Source organism: Moschus berezovskii, chromosome 17 (genome assembly GCF_049115385.1).
Source record: "Moschus berezovskii isolate FMDL1 chromosome 17, NW_MosBer_1.0, whole genome shotgun sequence".
NCBI lineage: Eukaryota > Metazoa > Chordata > Mammalia > Artiodactyla > Moschidae > Moschus > Moschus berezovskii.
The window spans coordinates 14,669,663-14,688,821 of record NC_142476.1 but is presented as its reverse complement, the minus strand read 5'-3'; the positions used below and the strand labels follow the sequence as shown (position 1 = coordinate 14,688,821).

General features: G+C 43.5%; 1 protein-coding gene across 3 annotated transcripts in view; it reads right to left on the bottom strand.

Annotated features, from left to right (window-relative positions):
• ATP6V1G3 (ATPase H+ transporting V1 subunit G3) overlaps positions 1-15,837 on the bottom strand; it is a 65,589-nt gene extending 49,752 nt beyond the window's left edge. For 2 of the 3 annotated variants that reach the window (XM_088845219.1, XM_055418965.2), the window contains exons 1-2: positions 15,657-15,837; positions 4,351-4,451 (exon numbers count right to left, since the gene is read on the bottom strand). In XM_088845219.1, coding sequence (XP_088701345.1) covers positions 4,351-4,451; positions 15,657-15,738 — 183 coding nt within the window. In that variant the 5' untranslated portion in view covers positions 15,739-15,837. The remainder of the gene's footprint in view (positions 1-4,350; positions 4,452-15,656) is intronic. The other variant, XM_055418966.2, reaches the window with a different exon arrangement.
• Between the last annotated feature and the right edge of the window lie 3,322 nt (positions 15,838-19,159).

Sequence of the window (19,159 nt, the reverse complement as noted above, 5' to 3'; positions counted from 1 at the left end):
TGATCAATGCAAAGAAATAGAGGAAAACAACAGAATAGGAAAAACAAGAGATCTCTTCAAGAAAATTAGAGATTCCAAGGGAACATTTCATGCAAAGATGGGCTCGATAAAGGACAGAAATGATATGGACCTAACAGAAGCAGAAGATATTAAGAAGAGGTGGCAAGAATACACAGAAGAACTGTACAAAAAAGATCTTCATGACAAAGATAATCATGATGGTGTGATCACTCACCTGGAACCAGACATCTTGGAATGTGAAGTCAAGTGGGCCTTAGAGAGCAACGACGAACAAAGCTAGTAGAGGTGATGGAATTCCAGTTGAGCTATTTCAAATCCTGAAAGATGATGCTGTGAAAGTGCTGCACTCAATATGCCAGCAAATTTGGAAAACTCAGCAGTGGCCACAGGACTGGAAAAGGTCAGTTTTCATTCCAATCCCAAAGAAAGGGAATGCCAAAGAATGCTCAAACTACCACACAATTGCACTCATCTCACACGCTAGTAAAGTCATGCTCAAAATTCTCCAAGCCAGCCTTCAGCAATATGTGAACCGTGAACTTCCAGATGTTCAAGCAGGTTTTAGAAAAGGCAGAGGAACTAGAGATCAAATTGCCAACATCCGCTGGATCATGGAGAAAGCAAGAGAGTTCCAGAAAAACATCTCTTTCTGCTTCATTGACTATGCCAAAGCCTTTGACTGTGTGGATCACAATAAACTGTGGAACATTCTGAAAGAGATGGGAATCCCAGACCACCTGACCTGCCTCTTGAGAAACCTGTATGCAGGTCAGGAAGCAACAGTCAGAACTGTACGTGGAACAACAGACTGGTTCCAAATAGGAAAAGGAGTGCGTCAAGGCTGTATATTGTCACCTTGCTTATTTAACTTATATGCAGAGTACATCATGAGGAACGCTGGGCTGGAAGAAGCACAAGCTGGAATCAAGATTGCCGGGAGAAATATCAATAACCTCACATATGCAGATGACACCACGCTTATGGCAGAAAGTGAAGAGGAACTCAAAAGCCTCTTGAAAGTGAAAGAGGAGAGTGAAAACGTTGGCTTGAAGCTCAACATTCAGAAAACGAAGTCATGGCATCTGGTCCCATCACTTCATGGGAAATAGATGGGGAAACAGTGGGAACAGTGTCAGACTTTATTTTTTGGGCTCCAAAATCACTGCGGATGCTGATTGCAGCCATGAAATTAAAAGACGCTTACTCCTTGGAAGGAAAGTTATGACCAGCCTAAATAGCATATTAAAAAGCAGAGACATTACTTTGCCAACAAAGGTCCGTCTAGTCAAGGCTATGGTTTTTCCAGTGGTCATGTATGGATGTGAGAGTTGGACTGTGAAGAAAGCTGATCGCTGACGAATTGATGCTTTTGAACTGTGGTGCTGGAGAAGACTCTTGAGAGTCCCTTGGACTGCAAGGAAATCCAACCAGTCCATTCTAAAGGAGATCAATCCTGGGTGTTCATTGGAAGGACTGATGCTAAAGCTGAAACTCCAATACTTTGGCCACCTCATGCGACGAGGTGGAAAAGAGTCTGATGCTAGGAGGGATGGTGGGTAGGAGGAAACGGGGATGACAGAGAATGAGATGGCTGGATGGTATCACCGACTCGATGGACATGAGTTTGAGTGAACTCCGGGAGTTGATGATGGACAGGGAGGCCTGGTGTGCTGTGGTTCATGGGGTCGCAAAGAGTTAGACACGACTAAGTGACTGAACTGAACTGAACTGAACTGAACTGAATATGTCATGGGCTTCCCAGGTGGCACAGAGGTAAAGAATCTGCCTGCCAATGCAGGAGGTGCAGATTTGATCTCTGGGTCAGGAAGATCCCTTGGAGAAGGAAATGGCAACCCACAGCATTATTCTTGCTGAGAACGTTCCATTGACAGAGGAGCCTGGTGGGCTACAGTTCATGAAGGCTCAGAGAGTCAGATATGATTGCGAATATACAGACACATGACAAAACTCAAAAAGAAAAAGTCATGGAAGAGATCCTTAGTTATTCATTTGTACAATGAATACTTATTGGATACTTACGGAGGAGCAGACACTATTCCAATATCAAGGAAAGCAACAGAGAACAAAGCAAAGAACCATCATTACCAGAGACATTATTTTAGACACAGTGATCAGTATGAAGAGCTAACACCTAAACAGAGATCAAGGAGCGGTGAGTGTATGTTAAAGAAGATCCACGGAGCAGACACAGCATGTGCAAAGGCCCAGTGGCAGCTGCCTACTTAGTTCTTCTGGGGAAAAATGAGGAGACATATGGCTAGAACAGGGTAAGTAGAGACAAAAAAAGTTACAAATGGCCAAAGTAGATATTGATGTCTATTCCTAAGCCTTCTGGTATTTCCTTATGATTTCCTTTTCAACTAGTAGGCTTCACTCCATAAATCCTTCATGAAAATATAAAGCAATGCTGTTTCCTACCCTAGCATTTGACGAATATCTGCAGTTCAGAGTAAAAGGTAAGTGCATGCCATTTTCAGAGCTGACAGTTTGGGAAGATTCCCAGGGGCCAGGCATGGAGGGCATGTATGCATGTGTGTTCTTGGAATCTTATGAGTTCTTTTTCCAAATGTTGATAAGGAGTTGCTTTTGCTAAGTTGCCCACTTTATTCTAGAAAGGACATTTTATTTTAAGAAATAGCCCCTTGGAAAAGTTTTTCCTACCGTAGGATCTAATGTACCTAATCCTACATGAGTTTTATACCAATTGCCACTAAAATCAAAGTTGTAAACAGAGAGATTTACAAACTGCTTATATTTCATCTTGCAATGTCCAGCTTCTACACAGAGCTTTACTTGTAATTTTGCTGAGGCAAAAAGAAAACATACAAGCTTTAGTTATGGCACATGGAACTTAATCGTTTCTTTTAGTCTGTGCTGCAGTTGGCTCAGGAAAATTCATGCACATATTTTCTACTGTAAACTGCAGATATTTAAAAAATACTCGTGTAGGAAAAAGCACTTCTTAATATTTTAATAAAAGATTTGTTGAATGAAGTCAGCCAATTGAAAAGGAAATCATAAGGAAAAACCAGAAGACTTTTCAGCAATATACAACAACATCTACATGGATCATTTGTAAATCTTGAGTTCACCAAAGGAAATTTGGCCTAACAAGCTCATTGTATAACACCATGCAACACTTTTTATTGATTCTACTAGTAAATGTTAATAGACAGCAACAAGAAAAAAAAATATTCTCTGATTTTTTTCCTTACTTAAATGTGTTAGTTGATAATCTATAGCAGGAATAATACTTTAACCAATTCCATTCACTTGTATATTTGAGAACATGATTTTTAACCTATACTGTGTTAGATAATAACTACTGATTGATACTTTCTCTGATAAATCAAAAGGCCTCGGAAGTGAAAATGTAAAATCAATAATTTTGTAACATTTGTTTGAGGGACTTTCCTGGTGATCAAGTGATTCGGATTCTGTCATCCAGTGCGGGGGCGGGGGGTATGGGTTGGGGAGCTAAGACCCTACGTGCCTCAGGGCCAAAACCCCAAAACATAAAACAGAAGCAATATTGTAACAAATTCAATAAAGACTTTAAAAATGGTCCATCCATATCAAAAAGTCTAAAATAAAAAAAGGTGATTTTATTTGATTCAGCCTTGAAGTGAAGTGAAAGTTGATCAGTTGTGTCCAACTCTTTGCGACTCATCCCATGTCCATGGGATTCTCCAGGCCAGAATACCGGAGTGGGTGGCCTTTCCCTTCTCCAGGGCATCTTTCCAACCCAGGTCTCCTGCAATGCAGGCAGATTCTTTATCAGCTGAGCCACCAGGAAAGTCCAAGAAGACTGGAGTGGGTAGCCTATCCCTTCTCCAGCAGATCTTCCTGACCTGGTAATCAAACCAGGTTTTCCTGCATTGCAGGCAGATTCTTTCCCAGCTGAGTTACCAGGGAAGCCCCATATTTAGCCTTGGTTGAACTCTGCTGTGTCCCATGTATTTTTCTCTCCTGGTATCATGCATGATGGATTTCCCTGGTGGCTCTGCAGTGACAAATCCACTGGCCAACGCAGGAGACGCAGATTCGATCGCTGGGTGGGGAGGATCCCCTGGAGGACGAAATGACCTGCCACTCCAGTATTCTTGCCTGGGAAATCCCATGGAGAGAGGAGCCTGGAGGGCTACAGTCCATAGGGTGGCAAAAGAGTGAGACATGGCTTAGCAACTAAACTAAATGACAACAACGTTGTGGGTGACACTTAGGAGAATCAACATCTTATGATTAATGAATATATTCATGCCTTAGAGTCTACGCTGCAAAAAAGACGGTGCTGACTGTCTTACTCACCTTAGCCTGTTTCTGTCGAAATTCCTCATCTCGCTGTATTCTGTACTGATTAGTTTCTGCCATCGCTTCCTCCTTGGCTTGGCGCAATCGCTTGACTTTTCCTAAAAATTAACAGGGACACAGAAGGAGTGATACTTCTTTTCAACACATCTGGAATTTTCAACTTGACTTTTAAAAGTGTGGATGTGGTCTTACATTTTCTTTAAGCTTTTTTTTTTCTTTCTTCTTTCTAGGATGACACCCTTTGTTAAAAAAATGACAGATATTGAAAAATCCCTGATTTTTTTCAATTGGTTTCTTTAGAACATGGACATGACAACGTTCTTTCACACATCCATGTTTCAATAAAATACCTGCCCATTTACTCACAGCAGTACCAGCCAGGGAACAGATTTTAGTTGTCACTGACTCGAGCAGACATTATTTGGTCAGATTTTCTGTCCTGATTTGCTGCCAGGAATCCTTCAGTCTATACCAACTGGATTCTATTTAATACTGGCAGATCTCCAAGTGCACAAACATGCTACTCAGACTCTATCAAACCGACTCACAATTTTTTTAAAGTATTTTATTGGGTTTTTCTCTTCCCGTTTGTTGACTCTAGAAAGTCTGATTAAGCCCCACAACACATCAAAGTAGATATTTTTTGTAGCAGCTTTCTCTGAGGGGGACTTGAAAGTGATTGTAAAACCAATTGTTTTTAATGGTGAGGAGATTTAGTTAAGTAGCTCTCTTTTCTTTTATTAAGAGCAAAGGTGTAAGCCTTAAGCCAGCAGACAGCAATGAAGATCAAAGTTTCAGACAAGCGCGGAGCTGTGGAGATCATTAGGTAAGCCCGTGACTTTATTTGACAGCCAGAGGAAGTTTGGGGATTACAGAGAAACTGTTATCTCCGCTAGTCACTCCCCACCCACCGCCTTCAGATCCTCATACTCCGTGAGCTTTAAAACTTTGAAGAAATCCTGGACTGTGTTATAATTAATTTTCCCCAAATCTGTTGTCTATTTTAGTTACATACCTTTATCCTTTTGCCCATCTAACAACATGTTTCCTTTTCTCTGGTAACGTCTCTTAAGCTTTCGTTGATGGTTTTTGTCAAGGGTTTGTTTTACGGTGTGGTGCGTGCCAGCGAAGTCGCTTCAGTCGTATCTGACTCTTTGTGATCCTGTGGACTGTAAGCCCGCCAGGATCCTCTGGCCATGGATTTTTCCAGGCAAGGACACTGGGGTCGGTCATCATGCCCTCCTCCAGGGGATCTTCCGCACTCAGGGATGGAACCCGTGCCTCTTACACCTCCTGCATTGGCCAGTTCTTTACCACTCATGCCACCTGGGAAGCCCTATACGGTGTAGACTTTGAACTAAATAAGTGTATTCTCAGACATAGAAAGCAAACTTATGGTTACCAAAGGGGACAGTGGGGGAGAGGGATAAGTTAGGAGTTTGGGACTAAGGTATGTGCACTACTAAATGTAAATATGGGCTTCCCAGGTGGCTCAGTGGTAAAGAATCCACCTGCAGTGCAGGAGACACGGGTGTGATCGCTGGGTGGGGAAGATCCCCTGGAGAAGGAAATGGCAACCCACTCCAGTGTTCTTGCCTGGAAATCCTATGGACAGCAGAGCCTGGCAGCTACAGTCCACGGGGTCACAGAGTCAGACCCAAGTTAGAAACTAAACAACAACAAATATAAATATACAACATATTTAAATATATTAATATAAACAACAAGTGCTGTATAGCATAAGAAACTATATTCAATATTTTCTAAAATCATCTGAAAAAGAAATTACATATGAATATAGATCTGTGTTTACACAGATATATATGTTTGTGTATATATTTTGATTGTTTGTCAAAGTCGCTCAGTCATGTCTGATTCTTTTCAACCCCATGGACTATACAGTCCCTGGAATTCTCCAGGCCAGAATCCTGGAGTGGGTAGCCTTTCCCAACCCAGGGATCGAACCCAGGTCTCCCGCTTTGCAGGAGGATTCTTTACCAGCTGAGCCACAGGGGAAGACCATGTGTACAAGGGAAGCCCATATATGTGTGTGTCTGTCTGTATATATATATGTATGCACATATATGTATATACTGAAACTAACACAACATTGTAAGTCAATGATACTTCAACAGAAGTTAGTTAATAAGCATGTTCTCATTAAGTGGCATAAAATAATTTGTATGTTATTTATTTTGTTTTTCAAACGTTTTGTTAAAAGAAAATCTTAATGTAAACTCTTATCTCTCAGGTACATGCTTTACTTGGCTTTATGTACCTTTGCTGTACTTGAGTGTAAATGGTTGGTAAATTTCTCTTCCCATGATATAGAAGCTGCTTTGGTAGTCACTGTATACAGATGGAATAAAGAGTCTCTGAGATATAAATTGAAATGTGTCAGATTGAAGCAGACCTCCTTCAGAACAGCTACTTTCCTCTAAATTCTCTGTAAAAGCCAAGGTCTCGTGAACATGACTGCTCTTCTAAGGCTTGAGACTTAGTGGAACATTCACAGCAATGCTCACCTTTTTCCTACTTAATTAACACTCCTCCCCATTTTGCATCTACAGACTTTTTCAATTCTCTATGGTTCTAGCCGTTTGGTGGCAACTGGACATGGATCATCCACAGAACAAATAGATGATATGCAGGCAAGGTATGCTCTTCTGGGAGCCCCAGCCCACTTTCTCGTCACTGCTCATGACTGACATTAGGAGAAAAATGCATTTAAGATGCAGCAACATTTTCTTAGAATGGATTGTAGGCTACATAATGATGGGTTGCAGGATCCGGTTTTACCCAGTCGAGCATATGAAACGTCATGACTCTCCATGTTGATTGCATCTTAGGTAAAAATCCTGGCCTCAGAGTCATGACTCTAGCACATAGAAATAGTCCTAGTAAGAAGCTCTCCAAGCGGCCTGCCCCCAGAAGCATCCAGGACTCCACTAAGAGGCCGCACACTGGCTCCATCCCACAGCGACAAGCCCAGAGTGTGTCTGATTCCCCCGCGTGGCACCGGTCACCTGCTGGTTCTCATTCAATTAAAGAGCAGAGCCGCGGGGAGATGGCTGCTTGCACAGCAGTTTTCTGGAAGGGCTGGGCAGTTGCTGCCCGTGAGAGCCGGCATATGTTCCGCCTGATTGCATCCAGGGCAAGAAGCGGGGCGCCTCAGGCCGGCTGTCTCATCGGAGGCGAAGCAAAATGAGTGCCTCAGATCTGCTCCTGTTAACCTCTTGCTGGGGTCTCTGTGCAGGAGGTGTCCCAATTTTAAAACTACACCACCTTCAGAAAGACAAATAGCCGAAGATATCACTTAAATGCAGAATCTAAAAATATACTAGTGAACTTATTTACAAAACAGGAACACTCATAGACTTAGAGAACTAAGTTAGGATTATACCTGGAGCAAAGGGCTGGAGGAATAGATTGGGAAAGTGGGGTGGACATGTCCACACTGCTACACTTGAAGTGATACTCAACAAGGACCCACTGTCCAGCACAGGGAGCTCTGGCCGATGTTACGTGGCAGCCTGCATGGGAGGGGAGTTTGGGGGAGCATGGATACATGTATATGGATGGCTGAGTCTCTTCCCTGTTCACTTGAAACTATCGCGTTGTTAATTTGCTAAACCCCAATACTTTGGCCACCTCATGCGAACAGTTGACTCATTGGAAGAGACCCTGATGTTGGGAGGGATTGGGGGCAGGAGGAGAAGGGGACGACAGAGGATGAGATGGCTGGATGGCATCACCGACTCAATGGACATGGATTTGGGTAAACTCTGGGAGTTGGTGATGGACAGGGAGGCCTGGTGTGCTGTGATTCATGGGGTCGCAAAGAGTTGGCTGAACTGAAGGGAATTAAAAAGCTAAAAACCAAGTATTCTGTAATAATCTAAATGGGAAAAGAATTTGGAAAAGAATTTGAAAAGAATGGATGCTTGTATAGGTATAATCGAATCGCTTTGCTGTTTATACCTGAAGTTAGCACAGCATTGTTAATCAACTATACTCCAATATAAAATAATAAAAAAAAACCCAACAAGGTGGCCAACACACGTTCCCTGGAGTGGAAATAAGAGACATCTAGCCCACCAGGACTGCTGTCTGTATACTATGTCGCCCACTCTTCTGGATCTTGTTGATACAGCAGCAAAACCCACAAGCAGATCTGTGTAATGTAATGGGGGAGGCAGAAATAGAAAAGAGACAGAGGCTATAATACGGCAAAGATGAGGAGGGCTGTGCAGGAGAACAAAGGCACCTAAGGATCAGAGAGAGGGGTGGGTGCTAACCCAGACAGGGCCAGCCTCTCGGCGGACGAGAGACATGAGCAGAGGCCTCAAGAAATAAGACAGTTGGCCATGCAAATACCTGAACGGGAAGAGCATTCCAGGCAGAGGGAACAGTAGACACAAGGCCTTGAGCAGGAATGCTACTTGACCTGTTGAAGGAACAGTAAAGGCATCCTCATGGTGGGGCCCAGGTCAGAGAGAGCAGAATGGTTGAGTGTTAGATGACATCAGAGAGGTAGCCGCAAAGCCAGGGCACAGAGAGCTCACAAGGATGCTAAAGATTTGGGTCCTTGAGATGCTAAGGCCGTGAAGGGGTTTTAGCCAAGATATGGCGTTCTACTACTTCTGGTTTACATGAATTTCTTTAGCTGGTATGACGAAAACAGATTGTAGGGGCAAGGCAGAAGCAGGAAGATGGGTCTGAAACTTCCTGCAATAGTTCAGACAAATGTTTATGATGAGCGGAAATAGCAAAGCAGCCATGGAATTAATTAGCAAGGAGTTACATATCCTTTGAACAGAGTTGAGGGATAAATGGGAGGGACACGTGAACCCATGCTGGCTCCAACATTTTATTCTAGGGCAAAGTCAAGAGGGCAGTTTAATTGTGACGCCCATTAAACATCTAGCAGAGATCGGGAGAAGGCTGATGTTTCTATAAATCTGGGGATCAGGGGAGCAGGTCAGACTGGAGACATAAAGTTTGAGCATTATCAACACGGAGCCAAGATTTAAAGTCACAGAATTGGATGCAGTCTCTTAGGAAGCATCTGTGGATATGGAAGAGGACAAGTCCCAGGTGGGGCCCGCACTCTAGAGACTGGCAATGTGACAGAGATTCAAGCCTGAGAGCAGGGTTGCAAAGGCCAGTAAAGGGAGGGGTTCAGAGATGAAAAAGGAATTCAGTTGTGACTGAGATTGTTCGTTAGTTGGGTTTAGCAACTTTGCTGGTCTTGACAAGAGAGGACTTTGACGGAGCTGGAGGGACAAATTTCTGATTAGAGTTTCCGGAGCAAAAGGGATTTTTAAAATGTAGACTCAAGGCATACAGAAACAGACAGAGAAGATAAGGATTCAGGACTGTCAAGTGGAAGTGACACCACGGATGTTGGACTGTGTTTACACACCCCGAAAGTCTGTTTGCGTTTGGTACCTGCGAATGTGCCCTCTCTTGGAAAGAAGGGTTTTGTCGATGTAATCACGTTGAGATGAGGTCCTGCTGGATTAAGATGGGCCCTCTATCTGAGGACTGGCACCCTTACAAGGAGAGGGAGAGACTTCCCTGGTGGTCCAGTGGTTAGGACTGTGCCTTCCAATGCAGGGCGTGCAGATTCAATCCTTAGTTGGGGAGCTCAGATCCCACTTGCCTCATGCCGCACCCATCCCCCCCAAAAAACAACAGAAATCATATTGTAACAAACTTAGTAATGACTTTAAAAGGGATCACATCAAAAACAAAACCTTGAAAACAAAAATGGAGAGGGAGTTTGAACGCAGAGGCGTAGGGCCACAGAGCAGACACACAGCGATGGCTGCCTGATTGCAGAGGCATATTAGAAGGATGCGGCTCCCAGCCAAGGGGAGGCAAGGGTTGCTGACCATCAGCAGAAGCTGGGAGACAGGCAGGGCACAGGTCCTCCCCGAGACCACTGAGAAATGATCGCCCCCACCCCCAGGAGCTTGCGTCTGGACTCTGGCCGCCAAACCTGGAGGTTAACACATTTCTATTGCTGTCAGCCACCCTGTGTGGGGTGACTGGTTACAGGAGTCCTTGGAAGCTAAGGCTCAGAGAAACAATGTTTGCTGAGCAGTGGAAGCAGAGTCAGGTAGTTGAATGTGGTAGAAAGAGTAAGTATCCAAATGAAAAAAAAAATAGGCATAAACAGAGCAAGGGTCACCTTGATTTGGTATAAACAGAAAGGGCATTTTGGGATTGTTTGGAGATTTCTATCTGTTACTAATAATATTTTTATTCTGTTCTACCATGGGTGTGTGTGTATGTGAGAGAGAGACAATTATTTGTGACCCCACGGACTGTAGCCCACCAGGTTCCTCTGTCCATGGGCTTTTCCAGGCAAGAATACTGGGCTGGGTTTCCATTTCCTTCTCTCAGGGATCAAACCTGCACTGGCTGGCAGATTCTTTACCACTGTGCCACCTGGGAAGCTCTACCACATAGGAGAGGGGAAAAAAAAAGCTCTTCTGGCTTTGAGAGGGTTGTTAATATTATGATACAAGCATGCTGGTTCAAAGAACGACCTCATTCTGCTCACCTACCACAAACAGTAGTAAGTAACCCGGAAAACAAAGCAGCGTTTCTCTACTGGGGCCCGAGACTGCTAGAGAGCTGCTTCCCTGTCCGTCCTCACGTCTCCTTTTATTCTGCTGCCTGCTTGTAATTCCTTTACTTTTCCTTTTACTCGCTCTTTCCTTGTTAAAATATATGCATATATATACATTTATATTATATGTAGTTTCATGTAGATCCTAGATTGAATATAACCAAATGTTTTTAATAAACGAAAATGTTGTATGGTTATTATTTTAACACGACCTACTCGAAGATATCCAAGTCCAATATACCTACAAATACCCCATTAGTCTGTGGGCTATAAAGTAAAAGGAAGCATTTACAAGCTTACAAAACATGCAAAACAGGGCCATGAATTTCTACTGCAACATTTTTTTGTTTTATTAGTTAAGCAGAATTCATGTCTCCCTGAATCACTTGCATCATGAAAAAAATGATTAAGTCAAGATGCCTGTTGAAATAAATTTGGCATATCTGTATACTGGGAAAGCCAGTATACAATTACAAAAAACTTATGGCAAGCCATCAGAACAAGTCTATATTATTGTACTCACTGATGTGTTATCTAAGTAAGAAGTAGAAATATTTAAATTATTTATTTTGCAAAAGTATCATTCCCCTGGAGGAGGGCATCACAACCCACTCCAGTATTCTTGTCTGGAGAATCCCAGGGACGGAAGAGCCTGGCAGGCTACAGTTTATGGGGTCTCTAAGAGTTAGACATGACTGGGCAATCACATACTCGGGAAGTGTAATTCAGTGGGACTTCGTGGAACACGGAGCTGCCCACCACCATCCCGCCAGCCCAAGGCTTGGCCCGCACTGTCTGGTTACCATCCTTATAGGCATCTCCATCTGCGAGTCTGCAACGCGTGTAAGTGAGATAAATAGTGCTCTTATAAAATGTCAAGGTTAAAGTAAAAAATCTTATTTCCAAAGACACAAGTCCTTATTCTTCCTGTTGATAATAGTACCGTGAATTTTTTATTTTAATTCTGATCAAAGATGCAACTGAATTGAATAAACAAACTAATGAAATAAAAGAACAGTGAAATATAAGAGAAGTACTCAGGGTACCTTGGGTGCTTGTGAAGGGAGTACGGTGCTCAGTTATAGCGGAGGAAGAAAACCGGGCTTATCCAGTGAAAACGGTCCTCAGGGCCCATGCTCTCTGAGAAAGAAGACAGACACCCTCTATAAAGTTGAGAGCAGGGACTTCCCTGGTGGTCCAGGGGCTAAGATTCTGTGCTGTCAATGCAGGGGCCCAGCTTCGATCCCTGGTCAGGGCGCTAGAGCTGGCATGCTGCCATGAACGTGGGCAGTCCCACGTGCCACGGCCAACCCCTGCTGCAGCCAAACAAACAAACAAATATTTGCTCAAAAAACTGAGTGCACAAACAGGGCCTCTGTATCAGCCTAGGGGGTGGGGTGGGGAGGGAGACGGGAGGGAGGTTCAAAGGGAGGGACACATGGACACCTGTGGCTGATTTGTGCTGAGGTTTGACAGAAAACAGCAAAATTCTGTAGAGCAGTTATCCTTCAATTAAAAAATAAGTAAATTAAAAAAAATTGTGTGTGTGCAGAGTGCAGAGGTTATTGGTTGAAATAACATCCACAAACATATTTTCCAAAATGGTTTTTAAGGTCGGAGTATTTACTGACTGATAGTTGCTTGACTACTTCTGAACAAAGACTAAGAAAAAAAGTACACAGATACTTTAAGTGACTGGTAAACAAAATCAACGTTTTGCATAAGAAAAATAGGGTGTGGGTTTTCCAGTGCTGCCTTTGAAGGATGACTGCCCAAAGGCAGCGTGTTCACTAGGGGAAAGTAAAAGAGGTCTGGCTTTTATCTTTACTATGGAGTCTGAGGTTAGAGCCGTTAGAGTGGCTCCCACCTCCAAACGACGTGCATGACGCATTAAGCTTCTCTAATGACATTGAAAAATGAGAAATAATTGGTAAAAAACATTTGGATCCTATGATGATATTCTTTTTTTTAAGTTTTTTTGATTTGTCATTTATTTTTTTTAAATGAAGTATAGTTTATTTACAATGTTGTATTAATTTCTGCTGTACAGGAAAGTGATTCAGTTATACACACACATACATTCTTTTTAAAAATATTCTTTTCCATTGTAGTTTATTATAGGATACTGAATATAATTTTCTGTGCTCCACTGTAGGACCTTATTGTTTATTGATAATATTGTTTGTGTATTTTATTATTGTTTTGTTTCTTCTATAAGGGAAAGCAAAGGTAACAATTATCAAGGCTTAAATAAACTGGTCTTCTGCTCTGGAAAGTTTAAATGTGGTAAAGAAATTTAAATAAAAGGTAAGCAGATTTTCTACACTGTTTCAGCCAGCAGGTCCTGGGCGACTTTATTTTCTATACAGTTGCTCTGCATTTATACCATTTTGCTCTCCTTGGCCATGTTTTTTAAAACTTTATTTTTAATCAAAATTTGTTTTAAAGAATTTTATTTTTAGTTCCCTGACCAAGGATGGAACCCACAGCCCCTGCATTGGAAGTGCGGCATCCTAGTCACACACCAGCAGGCCAGTCCTGGCTCGTCTCCTGCAGAAACCCAGTGGAGAGGTGGGTCGGCCGACCTCCTCGCTCTGACCCGCCTTTCCTCCTCCAGCGCCTCCCCGGGGGCTCTGTCTCTGTTTGCTGTTGGTGCCCACACGGCTGAGGGCTCAGGGAGTCAATTTATCTTAAGGAAGGAAAATGATTTTACCTGTGGTGGAAACCCCCGGGGACTGAGAGGTGCCTGACCCTGCCTCCCTCGCCCCCCTCCCTCCCTCTCCGTCTCGTCCCTCTGTCCCTCTGTCCCTCCGTCCCTCTGTCCCTCCCTCTCTGTCTCCGTCCCTCCGTCCCTCCGCCCCCCCTCCCTCCCTCTCCGTCTCGTCCCTCTGTCCCTCTGTCCCTCCGTCCCTCTGTCCCTCCATCTCCGCCTCCCTCCCTCTCTGTCGCTCTGTCTCTCTCCGGATTGCGGTGTCCTGTGCCTGCCTTTCATTCAGCATATTGAAGCAGGACCCACCCTCTTCCTATCACTTCACGTATGAGCAGTGGTTTTAAGACACTATCCTAATCTGCAGGGCTTAGACTCTAATTGCCGCAGGGACAGCGCATGTAATTAGGAGGAAGGTAATGACCCTCTCTGTGACGGATTAAGTGGTGATGTGATAGGAAATGGAGGAGTGCGAAAAAGAGATCTTGGCTCAGGAAACCTGAGTTGGGCCAGAGATCTTCAATGTTAGTTCATTCATTATAAAAATCAAGTACATTTGTACAGGGCAGATTGTGGCTGGGGACTCAGACCCCATCCAAGTCTGTCTCTACGATTTATCCTCTGTGCGACCTTGGGCAACCAGAGAGATTTCTCTAAGGGTCATGTGCCTCTTTTTGCAAAACAGGTTGGTGTGAGGAGTAAACAAGACATGCTTTGATCACGGTACCTGGATGAATTTTTCTATTTTTAAAAAATATTATGGCAAACTATGGGCTCTCAGTTTCCACATACATGAAATGGAAATAATAGTAACACCTAATTCATATGGTTGTTGTGAGTCGCAAAGAGAAGAGGAAGGAGATAGAGGTTTAATGAGGATATCCTACGTGTAATTAAGTAGATGCAAGACTAAATAGCAAGAACATTAGCCAATGAGAATTAAATGGAAATATTTTGAAAGATGCCTCACTGGTAAAGACTCCACCTGACAATGCAGGAGGTGCAAAAGACCCAGAGACCCAGTGCAGGTTTGATCCCTGGGTCAGGAAGATCCCCTGGAGAAAGAAATGGCAACCCACTGCCGTGATCTGGCCTGGAGAATCCCATGGACAGAGGAGCCTGGCGGGTTACGGTCCATGCGGTCACAAAGAGTCAGATATGACTGAAGCGACTAAACAACAAACAAAAATTTTTGAACATTGGAAGTGAAAAGCCATCCAGAGAGGGAGGAGAATGAGCCATGAGCTGTTACGATCACAATTTTACAGGAACAGAAACCGAAGCTTACAGAGGATAAGTCACTTGCGGAAAGTAGATCCCTATTAAGTAGATTCAGTCTGGAACTCATTCTTGTTTCCTTTTTCCTTCTTGGCCATGCCCCAGAACTCATGAGATCTTAGTTCCCCAACCAAGGGCTGAGCCCCGGGACAGCCAGGGAGTTCCCGGTTGTCCATCTCGGAACCATGGCACAGTGTTGAGACTCTGAGTTGTAGCGCCGTGGAGGAAGTTCAGAGGCAAAGCTTAAGCCTCCATGACTTCAGTGCCCTTAACCATCTCCCTTAGCTCGTGACTGGTCCTAAAGATCTGAGCCAAGAACCCCACCCCTACTACAGTGATGGGACACAGACCAGTGGAGAGTTTCTGGGAACTGGCCAGCCTCTCCCAGGGAGCGTGGTGGGACCAGGATTTCATCGGCATCTCCCCCCACCCCCGAGATCTGTGTGCACCCTGCTGCACTCCCCTCAACCCATTTTGTGACAGAGAAGGCACGTGCTCAGTCGTGTCTGACTCTCTGCGACCCCGTGGATTGTAGCCCACCAGGCTCCTCTGTCCATGGATTCTCCAGCCGAGAATACTGGAGTAGGTTGCTGTATCTTACTCCCAGGGATCTTCCCGACCCAGGGATCGAACCTGTGTCTTTTGCCCCAGACATCAGAAGGGATAGAAGAGACTTACTCTTCTTGGCTTCCTCGAGTTTGTCCTTGGCCCTCTTCTCTGTCTGGAGGAGCTGGTGGATCCCCTGTGACTGGCTGGTCATGGCAGCGGCTCTAGGTCAGGTGGCTTCGGCGACTCTGGGGAGGGATGGCTCTGTTTGTACTTAGAGAAACCACCTCAGAGCTCACACTGTTGTGTCAACAGTGAGTTTCAAGCACAGCTGCTGCTTCCAAAGTGGCCTGAGGTGTGGGCTACTGGACTCCAAGGAGAGTCCAAGGGTGGAATCCAGAAAAACAAGTTAAAGAAGCTGAGAACATAGTTTTGTCAACTTTAGCTCATTTCTGTGAATTAAGAACACTTTCAAGGGGTGCTGTGTTCGCTTCCAAAGAATGAATAAAATATCTGTAGGGAGATCAGCGTCCCTCTCCTTCCAAGGAATATTGACTTATTTATGGCATTTTTCTTCTAACTTAAAACAAGATTTTTCTTTGTTCTTTGTCCCTGTGGTTCTAGTTTTAGGTCTTTCCCCTTATTTGTTTCTAATGATTCAATTATCTGCTTGGGACAAATTCATCCTCCTTTCCCTCAATCCCCAGCAACCACAGATCTGTTCCCTATGTCTGTTTCTATTTCATAGATAAGTTCACTGTGTCATATTTTAGATTCCACGTGTAAGTGATAACACATGGTATTTGTCTTTCTCTTTCTGACTTACTTAGTGTGATCGTCTCTAGGTCTATTCATGTTGCTGCAAATGGCATTATTTCATTCTTCATTGTGGCTAAGTAATATTCCATTGTATATATGTACCGCATCATTTTTATTCATCCCTCTGTTGATGGATTTAGGTTACTTTTAGGTCTTGGACATTGTACATAGTGCTTCTGTAAACATAGGAGTGAATGTACCTTTTGAATTATAGTTTTGTCTGGATATATGTCCAGGAGTGGGATTGCTGGATCATATGGCAACTGCATTTTGTAGTAATGACAACTTCTTTTTCTTTAAGATTTCTTTTTTTCTTTTGATGTGGACCATTTTTAAAGTCTTCACTGAATTTGTTATTAGGTTGGTACAGATGTAATCATGGTTTCAGACCATGAATTTTAAATCATTATAACTAAGTTCAAATGCATCTTTATCAATCAAAATAGGAACTATTACAATCAACACATTTTTGCCAATGAGAAGTTTGTTTATTCCTGTAGCATAAAAATCCATGCTTTGGGATTCAACAGCCTCTTGGAAAGCATTTTCTGCCTCCTGCTGGTTGTGGAAGCCATTTTCCCTGCAAAAAGTTTTTGAGATGTTTGAAGAACTGGTGGTCTGCGAGAGGTCAGGTGTATATGGTGAAAGAGGCAAAGCATCTTAGTCCAATTCGTTCAACTTCTGAAGCATTGGTTGTGTGACGTGCAGTTGGGCGTTGTTGGGGAGAATTGGGCCCTTTCTGTTGACCAATGCTGGCTGCAGGCGTGGCAGTTTTCAGTGCATTTCATGTGTTTGGTGAGCATCCTCCTTAGCTGTAATGGTTTTCCCAGGATTCGGAAAACTGGTGGATCAGACTGGGAGCAGACCACCAAAGAATGACCATGATCTCATATAAATCCCACTTTTGGTCTCACATCCGATCAAGAAATGGTTCACTGTTGTGTAGAATAAGAGAAGATGACACTTCAAAATGACAATTTTTCTGATTTGTGGTCAGCTCTTGAGACACCCACTTAACGAGCTTTTGCACCTTTCCTATTTGCTCCAAATGCTGAATGACCGTAGAATGGTCAATGCTGAGTTCTTGGGCAACTTCTCATATGGTTGTAAGAGGATCAGCTTCGATGATCCTCTCCGTTGGTCACTATCAACTTCCGATGGCCAGTCGCTACGATCCTCATCTTCAAGGCTCTCATCTCTTTTGCAAAACTCCTTGAGCCACCACTGCACTGTCCGTTCCTTTGCAGTTCTGGGCCAAATGTGTTGCTGATGATGCGAGTTGTCTCTGCTGCTTTATGACCCATTTTGAACTTGAATAAGAAAATTGCTTGACTTTGCTTTTTGTCTAACATCATTTTTATAGTCTAAAATAAATATAAAATAAGCAACAAGTAATAGGTCATTGGCAAAAAAGAAAAAAAGACAAAGTGAGATGTGTGCATTCAAATGAAGTATAACTGCGCTTATTTAAGAAAGTATTCCAATATCAAATGGCAAAGCTCAACAAGGCAAAACCGTGATTACTGTTGCACCGATCTCATGCAACATAGCTTCTGTTTAATGTTTTGAATTTTTGGCTGTGAGGCATGTGGGATCTTAGCTCTCTGACTGGGGTTTGAACCTACATCCCCTGCATTGGAAGGCTGAATCTTAACCCCTGGACCACCAAGGAAGTCCAAACAACAATGACAACTTTTGATACCTAGATGTTCAATCAGAACAGAGGAAGATCCATTCTCAGTTGCTGCTAGCACAATAATATTGTCAGGTAATTTCAAAATGTCCATAGTTTTCAGTGAACATGTCAATTGCAGAAATTGTAGTCGATTTCCTTTAATATCTCACACATAATTTCAAATTTTACGACAAAACGTTGCCTTCTCTTTATTTAATTAATAGAGGAGTCTTTTCCAGGACCCAAAATACCCATGGGGTGTTGCACGACCCTTCTTGACAAAAGATGCAAAGTAGAATGCTGGGAGAGGTGTCCACTCACACAGAAAAGGGCTTTGAGTGAAACTCAGAGTAGGAAATTAGACTGATTCCGCCTTGTCTTCACCTGACTCTCGAAGTGTCACCTTCCTAGTAAGGAGGAGGGATAGAAAAACCTACCCAAAAGCAGAGAAAATTCTCCTCTCAGTCAGGGCTCTGGGAGGAAAAAAAATAACTATAGGCCTCCCCATGGGAGAGCTGGAAAGTGTATTCACAGGATCTTCTGCAGAGACAAAGCCACTCTGGGCTGGAGTTGACAATCTAAACTGCAGAACAAATGGGAAGGTCAAGTCCAGGAGAAGTGGACAGTGCGGAAGTGGGTGGGGCCAGGAGCCTGGGGGCAATCTGAACTGTATTGTAAGAGGAGAGGCTTTCTCGATCATGCTGAAGGGTCACTTGGGCTTCCCTGGTGGCTCAGACGATAAGGAACCTGCCACAATATGGGAGACCTGAATTCGATCCCTGGCTTGAGAAGATCCCCTGGAGAAGGGAATGGCTATCCACTCCAGTACTCTTGCCCGAAGAATTCCGTGGTCAGAGGAGCCTGGCAGACTACATTCCATAGAGTCACAAAGAGTCAGACATGACTGAGCAACTAATGGCTTCGCTTTTTTCAAAAGGTTACTTACTGTGACTGAGTCAAGTCCCTTTTAAAATCAAAGCTAATATTTTGAGAATAATCATACATTGAAAATTTTAGGTAGGGAGTTTGGGCTGTATATGTACACACTGTGATATTTAAAATGGATAAGCAACAAGGTCCAACTCTACAGCACAGGGAATTTGCTCAAAGTAATGTGGCAGCCTGGATGGGAGAGGAGTTT